General features: G+C 39.3%; 2 protein-coding genes across 2 annotated transcripts in view; one reads left to right on the forward strand and one right to left on the reverse strand.

Annotated features, from left to right (window-relative positions):
- Positions 1–5,450, forward strand: part of MIER3 (MIER family member 3) — a 28,866-nt gene extending 23,416 nt beyond the window's left edge. The window contains exons 10-12 of the mRNA XM_019982954.2: positions 1,011–1,138; positions 1,222–1,364; positions 1,462–5,450. Of these exons, the coding sequence (XP_019838513.2) occupies positions 1,011–1,138; positions 1,222–1,364; positions 1,462–1,919 (729 nt within the window). The 3' untranslated portion in view covers positions 1,920–5,450. The remainder of the gene's footprint in view (positions 1–1,010; positions 1,139–1,221; positions 1,365–1,461) is intronic.
- A 5,841-nt stretch (positions 5,451–11,291) lies between these two features.
- On the reverse strand, positions 11,292–19,703 carry SETD9 (SET domain containing 9). The gene is made up of 6 exons (XM_019983111.2): positions 19,576–19,703; positions 17,479–17,846; positions 15,273–15,396; positions 14,114–14,229; positions 13,313–13,418; positions 11,292–11,769 (listed from the first exon to the last, which is right to left on the reverse strand). Exons 1-6 carry the CDS (start codon positions 19,671–19,673, stop codon positions 11,682–11,684), a joined length of 900 nt encoding a protein of 299 aa, XP_019838670.1. The 5' UTR covers positions 19,674–19,703; the 3' UTR covers positions 11,292–11,681.
- Positions 19,704–19,785: the final 82 nt, after the last annotated feature.

Consider the following 19,785-nt stretch of genomic DNA (forward strand, 5'->3'; position numbering starts at 1 on the left):
TAAATAATATGCATTTAAAGTTCCTCCATGTTTTTTTGTGGCTCATTTCTTTTTATCACTGAATAATATCCCATTGTATGGATGTATCAGTTTGTTTATCCATTTACCATTTGAAGGACATCTTGATTGCTTTCAAGTTTTGGAGACTTATAGTTAATGTGTTTATTGAAAGGTATACTTTATTTCTTGGTTTAAAATGCTTGTTCCTATATTATGATCTTATAACAAAGCCACTAATCACAATAGAGGTTCTAAAACTTCCTTATTGTGTAATTAAGCAGGGGAGAAAGTGTTTATTGGGTAAAGATACGGAATTTTTTTCTGTACATCTGAATTCATACCTTTAGCTGTGTATAGTTAGAGAAACCCTAGTCTGGATGTGGAGCCAAGTTGAATGAGGCTCAAATTTTATTATCATTTTTTATTTTCTACCAGACTTTGTTGCAGCTAAGAGATGCATGATAGAGGAAAAATCTTGCCTTTAGCTGGCAATCATCTTAAATTCCAGATGCGGTTGAGTACTGATCCCTTTACAAACGGAGTCTCTTTTGGGTCATGGAGCCCTTTGATAATCTGGTGAAGCTGCACCCTTCTCCCTAGAAAAGTGTACTTGAATGACATTTTGGGAATTACTATATCCCATTGAGGCTCATTCATGGATCACTCAGGGTTAACAAGTACCCTTGGTACAGTCAGAATCATGGTGAAAGTTCAGTGAAGAAAAGTAAAGTATGTCAGTGTTTTAAGATTTTCAGTAAAGGTGTAAGATAATTTCTGGATGCACATTTATTATTATTATTACATTCTGATTTAAATAAAAAGCCTTGTGCTTTTAAAGGTAGCCTCATTATTAAATAGTGTGAAAATAAAAACAGTTTACTAGTAACATATTCAGAATTTCATAATTAGAAAGATAGAAAATAAGACCCATGGGTGTTAAAAAAAAAAAAAGTTACTAAAAATGTGTAGAATTTTTTGCTTTTTAAAAAAAATTCAACTTTTTTTATTAGGTGAGAACTAGAACAGTTGCTGAATGTGTAGCATTCTACTATATGTGGAAGAAGTCTGAGCGTTATGATTACTTTGCTCAACAGACAAAATTTGGAAAGAAACGATATAACCATCACCCTGGAGTTACGTAAGTACCCTGGGCTTGATTTCAGGGATTTTTGTTTTTAACTGTGATAAGCAGTCATAGCATTATTTGGGTGTGTTTTTTAGGGACTATATGGATCGTTTGGTGGATGAAACAGAAGCTCTGGGTGGGACAGTAAATTCTTCAGCCTTAACTTCTAACCGACCTGAGCCTGTACCTGATCAACAGCTAAACATTCTCAACTCTTTCACTGCCAGTGATTTGACAGGTAAGAACATTTTTTAGTGTAATGTGGGACAGAATTATATCCTCTTTGTCACATGATGTAGGACCACTTACTGAAACCATTTCTCATTTCTTTTTAGCTTTGACCAACAGCGTAGCGACCGTCTGCAATCCAACGGATGTGAATTGTTTGGATGATAGCTTTCCTCCACTGGGCAACACGCCCCGTGGACAAGTCAATCATGTGCCTGTTGTAACGGAGGAGTTACTCACCCTGCCCAGCAATGGGGAAAGTGATTGTTTTAATTTATTTGAGACTGGATTTTATCACTCAGAGCTGAACCCCATGAACATGTGCAGTGAAGAGTCAGAAAGACCAGCAAAGAGATTGAAAATGGGCATTGCTGTTCCTGAATCCTTTATGAATGAGGTTTCTGTAAATAATTTGGGTGTAGACTTTGAAAATCACACACATCATATCACCAGTGCCAAAATGGCCGTGTCTGTGGCTGACTTTGGCAGTCTGTCTGCCAACGAGACCAATGGTTTCATCAGTGCCCACGCTCTGCATCAGCATGCCGCCCTGCATTCTGAATGAAGTGAGTGAAGGGCCCAGAAACAGTGGGTGTGCAGTACCAGTACCAGGAAAGTATCAGGTTTGCTTAGTCTTTCACTGGAAGTTTGAACTTTTTTCACTATGACATCAGTGATGTCAGTATGTATAGAACTATATCTTGATTTATCAAGAGTATTTTCATTTTCAATCCATAAATGTGGAAATGAACTATGATCAGCAGAGTTGGGAACTAAGATTGAACTCTGTGGTGCAGCTTTAAGCTCTGCTTATCTCTTCCTCATCCCCAATACCTCTTCCCCACTCCCTTCTTTTTCTATTCTTTTCTGTTCCCCACTGCCCTCACTCCCATTTTTAAAACCTGTAGACAGAGGCCACCAGCTCAAAACCAGCACAGATGTTCTGAACTGAATGGAGTGGCTTCTATTCGTGTAAATTCCTTTTGCCGTAATGGATGCAGTGGAATAACAATGTTTACAGGTACCGATCCTGATCCCTGCTCAATGTAGCATTTTTTGGTTTTATTTTCTTAATTAAATAAAAGCAGGGGTAGGTTTCTTTAAACTGCACAAACATGCAAGGATTTTTTTAAAAATGGAAACTTCTCTCATGTTATTCAACTAGAGCACTTCAGTTTACAAAACAGCAAGTCCATCTTTATAGAAGCCAGCACGAGGAACTGCGTGCAAATTATGAAGACGCTTGCTTGGATCCTGTTTCAAAATTCTAGACCAGGGCTACCTTACACAGAATTGGTCATTTTACTGCCGGAAGACTTCTGTGTAACTTCATTTATTGGCTAAAAAATTGGCATTTGAAAATACGGAATTTAGATGGGGTTTTGTCCACCATTATCAAGATTGTAATCATAAAAACCATACCGGTCGTTGCTAACTTCGTTTTTCCTGAGGCAGTTGACTTGCAGGGCACAGTCGACAAAGCCAAGGACGTTGCCACTTAGACTGGTTTACATTTGGGACACTTTTTCAGTTGTTGTGTAGTGCTGCAGTTCAAATGTTAATATTTAGGTGGGATTTCTAGATCCTACACATAATGCAGTAGAACCTTGAAGTACATTTAAACTTTTCTGTTTAGCTTGGACCAGTTGGCAAGAAAAAATGTGAGTTTCTATCTGAAATACAATGGTACGTTACCACTTTTAAGTTCTAAAAAGTGATTGACGTTCAGATGCGTCTCAAAACTCACTTTTATTTTTATTCTAAACATTGTGAATGAGAAACCATTGTCATAAACTCTGGCCATTTTTGCTCTGTAGACATGCATCTTTAAGTTATAAGGTGAATTCATGCAATATGTAATGCAGTGTTAGGATGTGATAAGCTTTGCTTTTATAGTTCAGTTAAAACACAGAATTTTCCTTTTTTTTTGCACCGTCTTAATTAAAATTTTCAATTTCTACTAGTTGTCTTGCTTTGCCAAAACTTAAATATTTGGCTACGTTGCTGATATTTTTAAGTATAAGTCGCTTCAAGGTTGTGCTGATGAATAGATAGAATGTAGTGACCTTAGTGATGGAAAGGGAGGGTATTTATTATACAAACTGTGAACTGCAATGACATCCTTTGTTTTGGATGATTTGTATTCTTGTTTTTCTTTGCAGCATTTTAATGAAGATTGCTTTGAAGTGTTTACGCATTAGCACATTTACTTAAAAAGTTAGTTTAGCACAGTGGACGAAAGTAGTTAAATTAATAACTTAAAGTCAGTCTCTAATTTATACATCTAAAGTCAGCATTCCTGTATGCACACAGTAAATAATGGGTAGCCTGGGCTTTTTGTTGCTTTCAGATATTTTTATCCAAGTTATCAGCTTCATATTGCTGTGGTGGTGTGCTAAACTTTGAACCTAATTTCTTTTGTTAAAAATGAATACATCTATAATTTAGTAAGATACTGGCCATAATCTTCCATTGTTATAACTTTAATTTTTACTCTGGGTTTACAGTGGCTGGTCTGTATAAAATAATTTACACAAAGATGACTGAATGCTAATACCAGTTGCACTTAATGAACATGCCCATTCTCAGTAGCTGATGCAGTAATATATTCAGTTTATCTATGCATTGCTGGGATCTTGATATAAGATGGAAACAGTGTTTCTTATCTAAAGTTTTGATTATCAGCAAGTTGAATGGACACTTTAGTTATTTAAATAAAGATTTTTGACCAAAATCCAGAAATGATATGAGAGAAAAATAAATTCCAGCTAGTTTAATAGATTTTTAAACACCAATCTGATTTTAGCCTCTTAGAGAGTGCTAACTAGCTGGTAACGTTTACTTTTAATTCCTTGTTAAAATGAGGCAATAATTTGCAAGATTTTTGTATATATATGTAAATTCTTCATATCTTTTTAGATCTAATTCAGTATTTTCTGACTGCTTCCTCCATGTATGATACCATTTTTGTGCATGCTTGATGTGACATTCATAAACTGTACCCCTCTGGCTTTATTCATGTAAAATAACTATTTATTGAATTTCCTTTTAAATCTGGGTTTACTGGGTTTTTTTTCCTCTCTGTTTAAGCATCTTAACAGAGAATTTGTTACTGTTTCTTAGAAGAATTGCGTTTGAGAGCGTGAAAATAACTGATTTGCAGTCTTATGGAGAAACAATAATGCCTTTATTATTAAGTGTTAAGCACAATTCTTATAACAAACTGTGATAAATTCTGTTTTTTCTTTGCCATATTATTTTCATATGAACAAACCAAAAATCCACGGTGAGCAGTTGCAGTGTTGGCTGATGTGTCTTTTTATGTACAGGGGGTTTGAAGAGGACAGCGGATTCATTTAGAAGTGAAACTGGTGCTGTGATTATAGCAATACTTTACTTTTGTTAGTTGTACTCCACTTTTTCATGCTAGCTTTTTCAGTGTTTAGTTTTCCTCTTGTTATGGTCAACTGCTGAATTTACTTGAAGGATGTAGAATACTGTTTAAACAATACTAAAGTCTGTACAATTAGGTCAAAGAACTGTGCAATTGTTTCCTTTTTAATTTTTACAATTGAGGGTCATAATATTTGAGAACATCAAATCTAATAGAGCATAGTGAAACTATTTAATTTAACCAAAGTCTCTAGTAAATATTTCAACTTTGAATGTAAACTAATGAATCAACCTGACCACCAAGGAGATTGTTTGCCCAGAGTTTCAAAGCACATTGTCTACAAATGGAAATTGAAATAATTTATAAAAATATTGACAGTACTATGTTTTTTTAAAAGTTCTTAATTTTTTCACTGAAAGGAGGAAACTGTTAGTTTTATTGTTAAATGTGGTAGATATTAAAACTCCTCTTAGACGACCAGTGATTCCAGTTGTCCCGGTTTGAAATAAGTACGCCGTGAGTATGAGATTGATTAGTGACAATCAGAACAAGTTTTAGTATCAGATGTTCAAGAGGAAGTTGCTATTGTTGCATTGATTTTAATATTTGTACATAAACACTGATTTTTTTGAGCATTATTTTGTATTTGTTGTACTTTAATACCTGGTGTACAGTTCCAGAAATAAAAATCTGGAAATCTTTTTTTTTCTTGGTTCGTGTGAGTATTTGCCACAAATAGATTTTTATCTAATGACTCTTAAGCTATAACACATGGGCAGATATTTAACACTGTTAAGTAGGTTTTAGATGTAGTAAATTATTTGATAGGTAAATACAATTGATGGGTGAAATAGTTTTCTTTAAATCCTCTAATATAAATGTCCATCTATCAATACAATAAAATTCTAGCTATCTAAAAGTGAGGATTATATGTACTTTTAGTTTCATTCAGGAAATACTTATTGAATGTGTGTTACGTTTCAAACACTGTTCTCAGTAACTGTTGTCATTTAGGGAGACCTGAAATCTGAAATTTGATTAGATGTTATTATTTCATAGAATATTTGTAGTAAACTAGTCTTCCTTATTATAATGTTCATAGTTTGGTTCAGTTCAGTTCAGTCACTCAGTCGTGTCTGACTCCTTGCGACCCCATGGACGGCAGCATGCCAGGCCTCTCTGTCCATCACCAACTCCCAGAGTCCACTCAAACTCGTGTCCCTTGAGTCAGTGATGCCATCCAACCATCTCATCCTCTGTCATCCCCTTCTCCTCCCTGTCTTTAATCTTTCCCAGCGTCAGGGTCTTTTCAAATGAGTCAGCTCTTCACATCAGGTGGCCAAAGTATTGGAGTTTCAGCTTCAAAATCAGTCCTTCCAATGAATATTCAGGACTGATTTCCTTTAGGATGGACTGGTTGGATCTCCTTGCAGTCCAAGGGACTCTCAAGAGTCTTCTCCAACACCACAGTTCAAAAGCATCAATTCTGCACTCAGCTTTCTTTATAGTCCAACTCTTACATCCATATATGACTACTGGAAAAACCATAGTCTTGACTAGACGGACCTTTGTTGGCAAAGTAATGACTGCTTTTGAATATGATGTCTGGGTTGGTCATAACTTTTCTTCCAAGGAGCAAGCATCTTTTAATTTCATGGCTGCAGTCACCATCTGCAGTGATTTTGGAGCCCAAGAAAATAAAGTCTGTGACTATTTGCATTGTTTCCCCATCTATTTCCCATGAAGTGATGGGACCAGATGCCATGATCTTAGTTTTCTGAATGTTGAGCTTTAAGCCAACTTTTTCACTCCTCTTTCACTTTCATCAAGAGGCTTTTTAGTTCCTCTTCACTTTCTGCCATAAGGGTGGTGTCATCTGCATATCTCAGGTTATTGGTATTTTTCCCGGCAATCTTGATTATAGCTTGTGCTTCATCCAGTCCAGTATTTCTCATGATGTACTCTGCATATAAGTTAAATAAGCAGGATGACAATATACAGCCTTGATGTACTCCTTTCCCAATTTGGAACCAGTCTGTTGTTCCATGTCCAGTTCTAACTGTTGCTTCCTGACCTGCATACAGATTTCTCAAGAGGCAGGTCAGGTGGTCTGGTATTCCCATCTCTTTCAGAATTTTCCACAGTTTATTGAGATCCACACAGTCAAAGGCTTTGGCATAGTCAATAAAGCAGAAATAGATGTTTTTCTGGAACTCTCTTGCTTTTTCAATGATCCAGTGGATGTTGGCAATTTGGTCTCTGGTTCCTCTGCCTTTTCTAAAACCAGCTTGAACATCAGGAAGTTCACGGTTCACGTATTGCTGAATCCTGGCTTGGAGACTTTTGAGCATTACTTTACTAGCGTGTGAGATGAGTGCAGTTGTGTGGCAGTTTGAGCATTCTTTGGGATTGGAATGAAAACTGACCTTTTCCAGTCCTGTGGCTACTGCAGAGTTTTCCAAATTTGCTGGCATATTGAGTGTAGCACTTTAACAGCATCATCTTTTAGGATTTGAAATAGCTCCACTGGAATTCCATCACCTCCACTAGCTTTGTTCGTAGTGATGCTTTCTAAGGCCGACTCGACTTCACATTCCAGGATGTCTGGCTCTAGGTGAGTGATCACACCATCGTGATTATCTGGGTTGTGAAGATCTTTTTTGTACAATTCTTCTGTGTATTCTTGCCACCTCTTCTTAGTATCTCCTGCTTCTGTTAGGTCCATACCATTTCCGTCCTTTATTGAACCCATCTTTGCATGAAATGTTCCCTTGGTATCTCTAATTTTCTTGAAGAGATCTCCAGTCCTTCCCATTCTGTTGTTTTCCTCTATTTCTTTGCATTGATCACTGAGGAAGGCTTTCTTATGTCTCCTCGCTATCTGGAACTCTGCATTCAAATGGGTATATCTTTCCTTTTCTCCTTGGCATTTCGCTTTTCTTCTTTTCACAGTTATTTGTAAGGCCTCCTTAGCCAGCCATTTTGCTTTTTTGCATTTCTTTTTCTTGGGGATGGTCTTGATCCGTCTCCTGTTTGGTAGACTCCAGAAATAACTTCCCCAAGTCTTCATCTTCCCAAGCTAAATATCTCACTTTGGCCTAATTTCACAAGTTTGGTCCCCGTATTTCACTTGTTCTGACCAGAGCTTTTTCTGTCTAGTTCCTTTCTTAATATGCAGTGATCAGATGGCACGTAATGTCGGTTTTGTACAAGGACAAGAGGACATCTTTGCTTCAGTTGCTCATCGAAAATCACATTTCTTCATTCACAGATACCAAAGAGCCTTGATGAGCAGGCCTCCCTGGTGTACACATACACAGAAGTGCCTTCAAAGTGGGGAGAAACACCAGTGTTTCTTGGCTGAATACAGTGAAGTGTGCAGCCGAGTGCCATATGTGAGCACAGCCCTTTAGGCTTTTAGGGGAGGGAGGAGAGCCTAGTGAGAGCAGAGTAATCTAGACACTTGTAGACCTTAACCCATTCCATCCATCCATGGTTTGCTTTTCCAGCATGCTGCTTCTCTTCCTTTTTTAATGGTTGCATGGTATCTGTAAATTGGGTAGTTTGTTATACGCACTTCCATTTTTAATTTAAAATAGTCTTGGGGTATAGCACTGTTTAGGATTTCTCACCCAGGTAAGTGATCTCTATTCCGTGTTCTCTTTTCTGTGGCTGGCTGGGTTCTCTGAACAAAACTGCACAGGGTCACTGAAGTCCTAGTCCTAGATCAGAAATGCTCACATTTTTCAAGGCTTAATATACTATAGCTGGCATTCGCTTCAGTGAGAGACAAGCTTCATAGTATACCTAGATTTTTATGAGATTGTTTTTACACAAGTAAAGCTAACACTGCCATGAAGTTGTAACCAGGTGTAGAAATAATAAAAGCATTTCATAAACATGTCAGAAATGAAATAAGTCATTTATAAATCTTGAAAAGTTATTCCAGTAAGGAAAAAATGATTTTTTTTTTAATAGCAGTGTTTTCTTTTTAAAAAATAACTTCATCCCTCTAGTCCAGACCAAGTCATCATACTGGGCATTTTATCAGCAGGAACTGTTTGAATCTTCCAGGACCCTTCACATAGTAGGCATTCAGTAAACGTTTGATGAATTTGATGTTTGTTTCACTATATTACACTTAAGCTGATGGTAACTTTTCCCCCAACTTAAGATAGAAAAACTTTTAAGACAAAAGTTGAGTATAAAGAACAATCCTGATCGAACAATTAATGTTGTGCCATATTTGTACTCTATGTTATATGCATTTTTTAAAATTTTATTTTTAAACTTTACATAATTGTTAGTTTTGCCAAATATCAAAATGAATCCGCCACAGGTATACATGTGTTCCCCATCCTGAACCCTCCTCCCTCCTCCCTCCCCATACCATCCCTCTGGGTCGTCCCAGTGCACTAGCCCCAAGCATCCAGTATCGTGCATCGAACCTGGACTGGCAACTCGTTTCATACATGATATTTTACATGTTTCAATGCCATTCTCCCAAATCTTCCCACCCTCTCCCTCTCCCACAGAGTCCATAAGACTGTTTTATACATCAGTGTCTCTTTTGCTGTCTCGTACACAGGGTTATTGTTACCATCTTTCTAAATTCCATATATATATATATGCATTTTTTAATGAATTATTTTTAAAAAGTCTGACACTTCACTCCTAAATACCTAACACTACCACAGGAGTTAAATTTCTGTATTTAACATAAAGTTCTGGATAATAGGATCTTCTTGATCAACTAGCTTGGCTTATATATATATAGAATGTATAATTTTATTTTTGGCTGTACTGGGTCTTTGTTGCTGCACGAGGGCTTTTCTCTAGTTGCGGCAGGTGGGGACTACTCTCTGGTTGCTGTTCTTGGGCTTTTCATTGCGGTGGCTTCTTGTGTGGAGCACAGGCTCTAGGGTGCTCAGGCTTCAGTAGCTGAGGCTCCTGGGCTCTGGAGCACGGGTTCAATAGCCTGTGTGTTGCACAGGCTTAGCTGCTCCGAGGCACGTGGGATCCTCCTGGACCAGGGATTGAACCCGTGTCTGTTGCACTGGCAGGTGGATTCTTTACTGAGCCACCAGGGAAGCCCTTGGCTTTTTAACAAAGTGAGTTCCCCTTGTGGCACAAATAAAAGACAAATGAGGCTGAGAAAAAGATGCTCCCATGGACTTAGGTGCATAGACATCATAAACGCTACATAAATGAATGGGGAGCATTAGGGGTTGGCAGTTGAGGATTGTAAATTTCAGTAGCTTAGTTAGGCAAGGTGACGGAAAGAGCTATATGGCTATTGTGGGGGAGGTTTTTGGAGGCAGAACTAGTACAAAAACCCTGAGGTGGGAGTGTACCCCACAGTCTCAGGAGTGGCAAGGAGACAGCTGAGGCTGTGTGGAGAGAGCAGGATGTGAGATCAGAGGTAGTGAAGGACTCGGCATATATTCTAAAGTAGGAGTAATCAGAGTTCTGAGCAGATGCCAGCAGGATCTGATTTGTGCTTAAAAGAAATCACTCTTGGCTGTCTATTCTGAAAAGGGGGCAGGAATGGAAACATGGAAAGCAATCGGGAGGCTACTGAAATTACAGTAAACTTAAGTGAGAAGAGCTGTTGGTGTAGCAGTAAAGAGGGTCAGAATCTGGTGGTACAGGTGCCATAGAGAGGCCCATAAATAACGCACTCCCTATCCAAGTATGGAGCTGAGGGTTGGATGCAGGAGTCAGGTTGATGGAGATCAAAGTAACTCCTCCGAATAGAACTGGAGAATGTGGCTTCAGAGCTGATGCCAGGCCAGCTCACTTGATACTCCACCTCTGAACTAGACTCACTCCTTTCCTGGCTGGGCTGACTACAGGCTACTTGCCACCCAGGGCTGAGAACCACCCAGAACAGACTACTGGGAGAGTCCACAGAGAAGGAACTAGTGGGGTTGGGGCCATGGTGTCTAATTCTTGTCTAAAAATAATCTCAGAGAATCATTCTTCCTCCAAAAGGTGGAGAGAGAGGCAGAATTACTAATGGAAGCCCACTAAACATGAGACATGGGGAATAGGTATTCCTCCCACCACCATCTTTTAACTATATTTCCATGCCAAAACAATCTCTCTTACAGTCTCTTAAGCTTTGTAGGTGTGCATGTGTGTGTAAATGTTCAAATAGAGAAAACAGTATAATGACTCCCCATTGCCCCCTTAACCAGCTAAATCTTGAAATTACACACAAACCCCAATTAACTCATGCTGCTGCTGCTGCTGCTGCTAAGTCGCTTCAGTCGTGTCCAACTCTGTGCAACCCCATCCCTGTGCAACCAGGCTCCCCCGTCCCTGGGATTCTCCAGGCAAGAACACTGGAGTGGGTAGCCATTTCCTTCTCCAATGCATGAAAGTGAAAAGTGAAAGTGAAGTCGCTCAGTCGTGTCCGACTCTTAGCAACCCCATGGACTGCAGCCTACCAGGCTCCTCCATCCATGGGATTTTCCAGGCAAGAGTACTGGAGTGGAGTGCCATCGCCTTCTCCAAATTAACTCATGACAACACAACAAATATTTTTGGTCTTGGTTTACTCTGAAAAAATTAAGTTTTTGTGGATGTTAGTACACATCAACAGTGTAAGAACTGCTGATGACTTGGCTAAAATTTGATAAACTACTAAAGATAATCAAAAGAATAGTTAAAATTATAAGTTCAGGTGGTGGCTTTTAATTTAGTGAGCTACTGTGTACTTAGGTGAAAACCAAATTAACACTGGAATTGCATTACAAATTTGAAAGTGTAACAAAGCAAATAGGTTTTATGATGAATTAAAATACTAATATCAATAAAAACAAAATTCCCACTCCAATTAGGTATCAAAACATTTGTTCTGCAAGTGGAACTTACAAAAAACATTTAGAATTAACTCAATAACTGAGTAGTAAACATAGTTTCATAGAGTTAGCTGACAATTGTATAGTAGTTTGAAAAAAGCTCTTCTCCTTGTTCAATGTCCCTGAGTGCAACAAGAATGACACAGCGCAGTGGGCTGAAAACAAAGAGAAACATAGTTAGCAGTGTTAACAGATACAAGCTCATATTTTTAGTACCATCAAGATGGATTTCATTGATAATTTTATTCAGATTCCTTACTATCATCTTAATTTATGTATTTGATTTCCATAAGGAAATAGCTCTCATTGCTGATGGAGGCATTTTAGAGTATATTTATTTTGCATCATTTAAAAAGCCCGCAAATCAATAAGTTTATACAACTGACTACTTCTTTGAAAATGTTTCTATGTTCCCATCCTCAAAACTGGTATCATAAAAAGCATTTTAAAATGACATTATAGTTCAACACTTCAAAAAAAATTATTGTATCTTTGTATTCCGCAAAGCTGGAAATGTTACTTAACATTTATTGGAATTTAAAAAAAATACCTTTAATGGACACAATAAGACATATGCATACCTTCAAGTTCCTACTCTTCTAACTTTTCCTGTACTTGCTGAACAGCAATAATATTATGCCCCAGAATGTCAGGTGAAAAAAACTTCATTGTTAAAACACACACACACATACATATAGAAACATAAAAGTTATCAAGTACAGGGAATTGTCTAAGTTTTAAATACCATTCATCATCAAAGGACAATTTAATTGGACCTGTATAAAATAAAGTTTGCTAGCAACTGGCAGCTAAGTGAAAGGATATAAAGGTAACGTCTTCTTACAGTATTGTTAATAAAAAACTCTTAAATATACAATTACTTATATTTAAAAATTGTTACTTGAGTATTCTCAGTAGACTTTCCACTTAATGCACAAAAAATAAATGTTACATTAAAAATACACATATTCTTGGGCTTCCCTAGTGGCTCAGTAGTGAAGAATCCACCTGCCAAGGCAGGGGACATGGGTTCGATACCTGATCCGGGAAGATCCCACATGCTGCAGGACAACTAAGCCCATGCACCACAACTGAGCCAGAGCTCTAGAATCTGTGAGCCGTAACTTCTAAGCCCACGTGCCACAACTACTGAAGCCTGTGTGCCTAGAGCCGCTGCTCTGCAGCGGGAGAAAGCACTGCGATGAGAGGCCTGTGCACTGCAGCTAGAGAGCAGACCCTGCTCCCTGCAAACAGAGAAAGCCTGTGTGCAGCAAAGAAGGTGCAGTGCAGCCTAAATAAATATGTATTCTAATCACTTATATGTGGAATCTAAAAACTACAACATACTAGTGAATATAACAACAAAAAAGCAGACTCACAGATACAGAGAACAGACTAGTGCTTCCCAGCGGGTGGGAAGGGAAATACAAGGGTCGGAGAGTAAGAGGTACAAACTTCTGGGTATAAGACAGGCTACAAGGATGCAGTGTACAACATGGGGATGTAACCAATATTCTGTAATGACTGTAAATGGAGAATAACCTACATCAACACATTTTATGACGAACATAAAAATCTAAGTTATAAGTTTTCACTAAAAAAACCCCCCAAACTCTCTAGTTTTTTCTTAGAAAATATATATCTATTTTAAGGCACAGCATAAGACAGAAGATAGGAAAAATTCCGAGAAGAACTAACCTTTGTTTGTCATAGCTGTAGGCAATGTTTGGAAGATACTGCTTCAGTTCTATAGGGAAAACTGCAGGCACATCAAATTCCTGATAACAGACATTAGCTGCTCTGTCTAAGAACAAGTACAAAACGTTTAGAAACAGAACCATTTTTCAGGTCATGGAAAACAGTACTGAATTATGGCACTTGATGTATAGTTTTCTAAATTATCAGAAAATGGTCAAATTAATAATCACTCTTATGTTCCAGGCACTGCAAGATTATATATATACATATATTTGCATGTTTTATTATTTACTTTTTGAAGATTAGGAAACAGAGGCTCAGAGAGAATAAAGGTTACGTAGAAGAGTCAGGCTTCAAGTTCATGTCTAACACCAGTCTGTGTTAAATGTAGTCAGATGATCAAGCCTTATAGGAAAATAAAGCCCTAGAGAAGATTGGTAACTCATAAACTTAGTAACAGAACCAGTGTAGTGATTAATCTATAAGGCTATGTTGAGGAACTGACAAAATAATCTCTAAGTTAACTAGTAAAAAATAACTAAAAGAATAGTGATCAAAAGGGCAGTTATCAATTGCCTTATTTATTGCAAAATCAGAATAAAAACAGTTAAAGAATTCCAATTAACATATATTATTATCTCCCCAAATTCTCTGGTTGACATCAGCCATTATAAAATTTACTTCAGGGCTTTCAATAGCTGAGATATTAAACTTAACTGCCTCTGGCACTCAGTCATATGGCAAAGGAGGAACATTACCACTGCTGTATTTTTATCTCACAGCCCCAGGGTGCCAACTTACCATTTGAACAATTGTTCACATACTGTCCTATAGCCAATGGATTATGAATTTCTGATGTTAGCCATGTACTATCACTCATTTTTAAAGGGCCAAGTTGATCCCTCCCACTGCAAGATCTGAAACAGGTGAAAGCATTAGCTAAGAGACTGTTCCTCTGTACCTTAAAATTCAGTTAACCCTCGGTGAAATTTTTCTTAAAAACTTTTTTTTTGTTTTAACTTTTTAATTTTGTATTAGGGTATAGCTGATAAACAAACAATGTTGTCATGGTTTCCTGTGAGCAGAGTAGGGACTCAATCAAACATATACATGTACCCATTCTCCCCCAGACTCCCCTCCCATTCAGGCTGCCACATAACATTGAGCAGAGTTTCATGTGCGATACAGTGCTGGCTATCCCAAACTCCCTAATTATCCCTTCCCCACATTCTTACCGCCCCCCCACCCCCCACCCCCCGCAACCCCCCAGCAACCATAAGCTCATTCTTGGAAGTCTGTGTTAAAAAAACTTATCTAATCAATTGGACAATTAACTAAATAGATTTTTTTTTTGGTCAATTTCCTAAATTGACTTTTTCAGAAGAGTTTAAGGTTCACAGCAAAACTGAGGAAAAGGTACAGATGTTTCTTAGGTAACCCCCATTCCCATACATGCACAGCCTGCCCAGTTTTCACCATCCCCAACCAGACTGGTATGTTTGCTTCAACTGATGAGCCTACACTGACACATCATAATCACTGCAGAGTCTATAGTTCGCCTTACAGCTCACTCTTGGTGGTGTACATTTTATGGGTTTGGATACCTGTATAACGAGAGATATCCATCATTAGGGTATCACAGAATATTTTCACTGTCCTAAAAATTCTCCATGCTCCACCTTTTGACCTCTCCTCACCTCCCCAGACTTTAGCACATGCCAATCATTTTATAGTCTCCACAGTTTTGCTTTTTCTAGAATGTTATATAGTTGGACTTTATATATTATGTAGCCTTTTCCAAATTGGCTTCTTTCACTTAGTAACACGCCTTTAAGTTTCCTCCATGTCTTGTTCTGGCTTGCTAAATAGATTTTTATTTAAAGTGCAAATGCCAGTGGTCAGAGTCATTGTGGTACGGTTCTGTCTCCTACAATTAAATTTGAACATGGTACCAACTTACCTATACACAACTTTTGATATTCCTTTGTCATTTCCATCAATGAGCACCCCATCTAGGCATCTAAAAATAAATGGGTTTCCAATGGACTGGAAAAAGATTGGCTCGTACTTCTGATATACTGTACCTAATATATAAGACAAACACATATTATAGCAAGCTATAAAAATCATAACCATCATGATAAAGGACCTTTCTCTGGCACATAAACAGAACATGGAAGAATTTGCTTTAATTTCTCTACCTTTTTCTAATGTTTCCATTCTCCAGTCTAGACTATCACATTCTCTTTGGCTACTTCCCTCATTAAAAAGTGCCCAATAGCAGAAGGAACACAGAACCAACTTGTCCACACAGTCAAATAAAATATGACTATTCTGGTTAACAAAAAATGTGAACATCACATTTTAGGCTCGGTTTCAAAGTTGTGTTTTTGTTTTTATTTTTTAAAAGAGTTCTGCTACTGCTACTGCTAAGTCGCTTCAGTCGTGTCCAACTCTGTGCGACCCCATAGACAGCAGCCCACCAGGCTCCCCCGTCCCTGGGATTCTCCAGGCAAGAACACTGGAGTGGGTTGCCATTTCCTTCTCCAATGCATGAAAGTGCAAAAGTGAAAGTGAAGTCGCTCAGTCGTGTCCGACTCTTCGAAACCCCATGGACTCCAGCCTACCAGGCTCCTCCGTCCATGGGATTTTCCAGGCAAGAGTACTGGAGTGGGGTGCCATTGCCTTCTCCGAAAGAGTTCTATTTGACATCTATTAAAGACACTTTTAAGAAATGTGTTTTACATTTCTTATTTTATTTTTAATCAATTTTGTTATTGATTTTTATTATTTTGTTATTAATCAATTAGTGTAGATATATATGGGAATAGATGGGGCTGGCATTCAGGTTGTTTTCCCTTTCATTTGCAATGAAGGAAAGGAGAGAATATTTACAGGGTGCTTCCTATGTTGCAGGCATGTTGAAAGTGAAGTTGCTCAGTCGTGTCCAACTCTTTGCCACCCCATGGGCGGTAAGCCTACCAGGCTCCTCCATCCATGGGATTTTTCAGGCAAGTGTACTTGAGTGGGCTGCTGTTTCCTTCTCCAGGGTATCTTCCCAACCCAGGAATCGAACCCAGGTCTCCTGCATTGCAGACAAACACTTTACCGTCTGAGCCAACAGGGAAGCCCTGTTAATCTATTTATTAAACTTATTTTAGTATTTATTTGTTTGTCGCTGGCTTGTTCTGTTTATTCTTTATGGAGTTAGGATAGCTGTGAAGGAGGAAACTGAGATGCCCCTGTTTAGGGACATAGAATTAAGAAGATAGTAGAATGACTTCTTAAAAAACAGGTCTTTTGGACATTCACACATATTTCTACTGCACCAAATAATACTTTTAACAAATAATATATTCTACTGAGCAGTCCAGTTAATGATCTTTTGCAAAGAAACTGCTTTACTTTTCAAGTTTAGAAATGGCAGGAAGATCTTTACTCAGTGATTTACAGATTTAAATTTAATCTTTATATTTTAATCCACATCATTTTTTACCTTTAATTATTATCTAACCCAAACTGACTTATTCTCTAGTAATTTCTAAGTAATCAGTCTTATCAAAGTAGGCCATACTATACTTGCCTAAATTTAAATATTGATCAGAAAAATTTCCTTAAAAGAAAAATGCATTTATCTCAAAATGCTCCCAGATACTTTCTAATACATGAGATAATTTACAAACAGTTAATTTCCAACTCAAGATTTAAAAGTCCACGGAAATCATATCTGTAAGGAAGGACTACAGATGCAGACATAGAGAATGGACTTGTCGATATGGCCGGGGAAGGAGAGGGCGGGACAAACTTAGCGAATAGCATTGGAACATATATATTACCATATGTGAAAAGATAGCGAGTGGAAAGTTGCTGTGTAACGCAGGGAGCTCAACCTGGTATTCTGTGACAACCTAGAGGCGTGGGGTAGGGGTGGTGGGAGGGAGGCTCCAGAGGGAGGGGACATATGTATACCTATGGCTGATTCAGGTTTTGTATGGCAGAAACCAACATGACACTGTAAAGCAATTACCTGCCAATTAAAAAAAGCCTGTGGAAATCCGTTTCCAATACAACCCCTTACTCTAAGGCTTATAGGGTTAGGTATTTTGTCGAACTTGTATTTATCCGTATATAAGAAACTCTTGGTCAAGTACTAATTATGTCATTACCGGGATACATAGATACAACCGCGCCTTTCCGTACCAATCCTTTAGTAACGAAGACACCTTTTCCAGCAGAAATCAATGAGCTAGGTGCTCGGGCAACACTGAAACCCAATGTCTTATAAAGAATTTCTTCTGGTGTAAAGGTATTTTGCTGCTGATGTCTGTATTCAAGCTGTTTCACCCTTGGATGCTGAACTGACAGTAGGTCTTGATATTTTGATTTAACAGGTTCTGGAAGCACAGTCAAGATATCTGATTGTTTACTGAAATCATTTACGAATAGAGCCTGGAAAACTTTCAGTAATGTTCCTAGGACATCTTCATCTGAGATAACTTTGTCTTTGGATTCTTCTGGAACATATCGGAGAGTCCTGAAAATGGGAAAAGTTTCTATTCACTACCCTTCAACTGATAAAAGCCAGACTGTCTTGATGTCATCAGGGTTACTGGCCTTTATGAAGATAATTCTCATGTGTTTGAAGGGCATAAAACTAAGAAGTTTGGAAAAGAGTTTTGGGGGTTCAGTTCTAGTAACCTGACTCCCAACAATACTTACACAGGTCAACAACAGCTAATACTTATAAAAGGCCCATTCCATTCCAAATTCTACTGGGTCCTTAGTTTCATTATCCCATTTTTGCAGACAAGGAAACTCAGGCTTAGAGATGTAAGGGAACTTGCCCAACGTCCTAAAGGTGGTATACGGCAGAACAAGAAGCAGAAAACGGGCTGGTTTCCAGTACACCTAAAGCCATTATGTCTTCAAATTGCAGGGGCCCTTTTTACAGGGGTGTAGCTTCAAAGACACATTTAACATTATATATATCGTCAGTCTCGCTCTGCTTCTGGTGCAATGGCAACCCACTCCAGTACTCTAGCTTGGAAAATCCCATGGATGGAAGAGCCTGGTAGGCTGCCGTCCATAGGGTCGCTAAGAGTCGGACACGACTGAGCGACTTCACTTTCACTTTTCACTTTCATGCATTGGAGAAGGAAATGGCAACCCACTCGTGTTCTTGCCTGGAGAATCCCAGGGACAGGGGAGCCTGGTGGGCTGCCGTCTATGGGGTCGCACAGAGTCGGACACGACTGAAGCGACTTAGCTGCAGCAGCAGCTTCAAAGACACATTTAACATTATAAATGTCGTCAGTCTTTCTCAGGAGTACTTTAATGATCACTTTTTAAGTATTATTTTACTTCTTGTTTTACTTACAAGGAACCAATTTCCACCTCAGTTTGATAGTAGTAATGATGCATCTGAATTTACGTTTCTGTAGTACGAAACTGGGAGAGCTCTTTGGCTATTCACCAGCCTTCAACCGAGCTAGTCTGCCTATTTAAGTGAGCATCACGTTAACTTCTTCCAAGCAGGCAATTTACTAAAGCCAGTATTAACACTGATCCTACGGCCTTGACTCAGCTAGATCGCCTTCTTTAGGCGCTGAATCCGTATTCTAAACCCAATACTCCGACTTGCTTTTAGTGGCTTTTTGCTCGTTTTTATACATCAGCTACTCCAAGCTGTTACCCTCACAGCAGAGCTGCGTTGTTTTCTCCGTACAAACTACAGAGCTGTAAAAATGAACTACGGTTTGGCTTTTCTAAGGCACTTCAAGCTCCTAACTTTGCCTTAATAGAGAGAAGGCCACGCACCTGCACGCCTTGCAAGTTATTTCCGTTTTTCAAAAGTTCCTATTTTTTGCCCAAACACAAGCACCCAACCTCTGCAGGCACTTAGACTTAAAACTCAGGCCAACGCCCGCGGGCAACAAGGCCTGAAGCCCTCGCAGCGCCGGGAACGATGGGAAATACGCCTTAGGCCCCGCCCACCTAAAAGCCCCGTGCTGTCTTCGGGCCCCCAGCAGGCCTGACTCAGCCAGCCACCGCCTCGCCCACCTGGGGCCTTGCCCACTTCGAGCCCCGCCCACTCAGGTCCCGCCCGCCTCGGGCCCGTAGGCCGTCTTAGGCTCCGCCTGCTTGAGGCTCCACTCGCCTAAGGCTCCGCCCACCTCGGTCCGCTAGCGTTAAGTCCTGTGGGTCGCGGTGGCGGCGCTGGGAGGTAGGAAAACGGCCTGGGTCGAGCCGCCTCGCCCTCTCACCTCGGGTTGTGGCTTAGGTTCAGCGCGATCCAGGGTACGAAGCGGTACCTGTAACGGCGCCATCGCTGCCAGAGGCCCCGCATCAGGCGGCCTGGCATGGCTGTACCGTGGCGCCTGGACTAGGACGGCGCGGGAGAGGTGGGTCGCGGTCTCGGGCCCGCCCCGACCGAGGAGGAGCGGAGGCCGCGCCGTCCCGCCCCTTCGTGGTCT

The sequence above is a fragment of the Bos indicus genome, chromosome 20 (assembly GCF_029378745.1).
Source record: "Bos indicus isolate NIAB-ARS_2022 breed Sahiwal x Tharparkar chromosome 20, NIAB-ARS_B.indTharparkar_mat_pri_1.0, whole genome shotgun sequence".
Classification (NCBI taxonomy): domain Eukaryota; kingdom Metazoa; phylum Chordata; class Mammalia; order Artiodactyla; family Bovidae; genus Bos; species Bos indicus.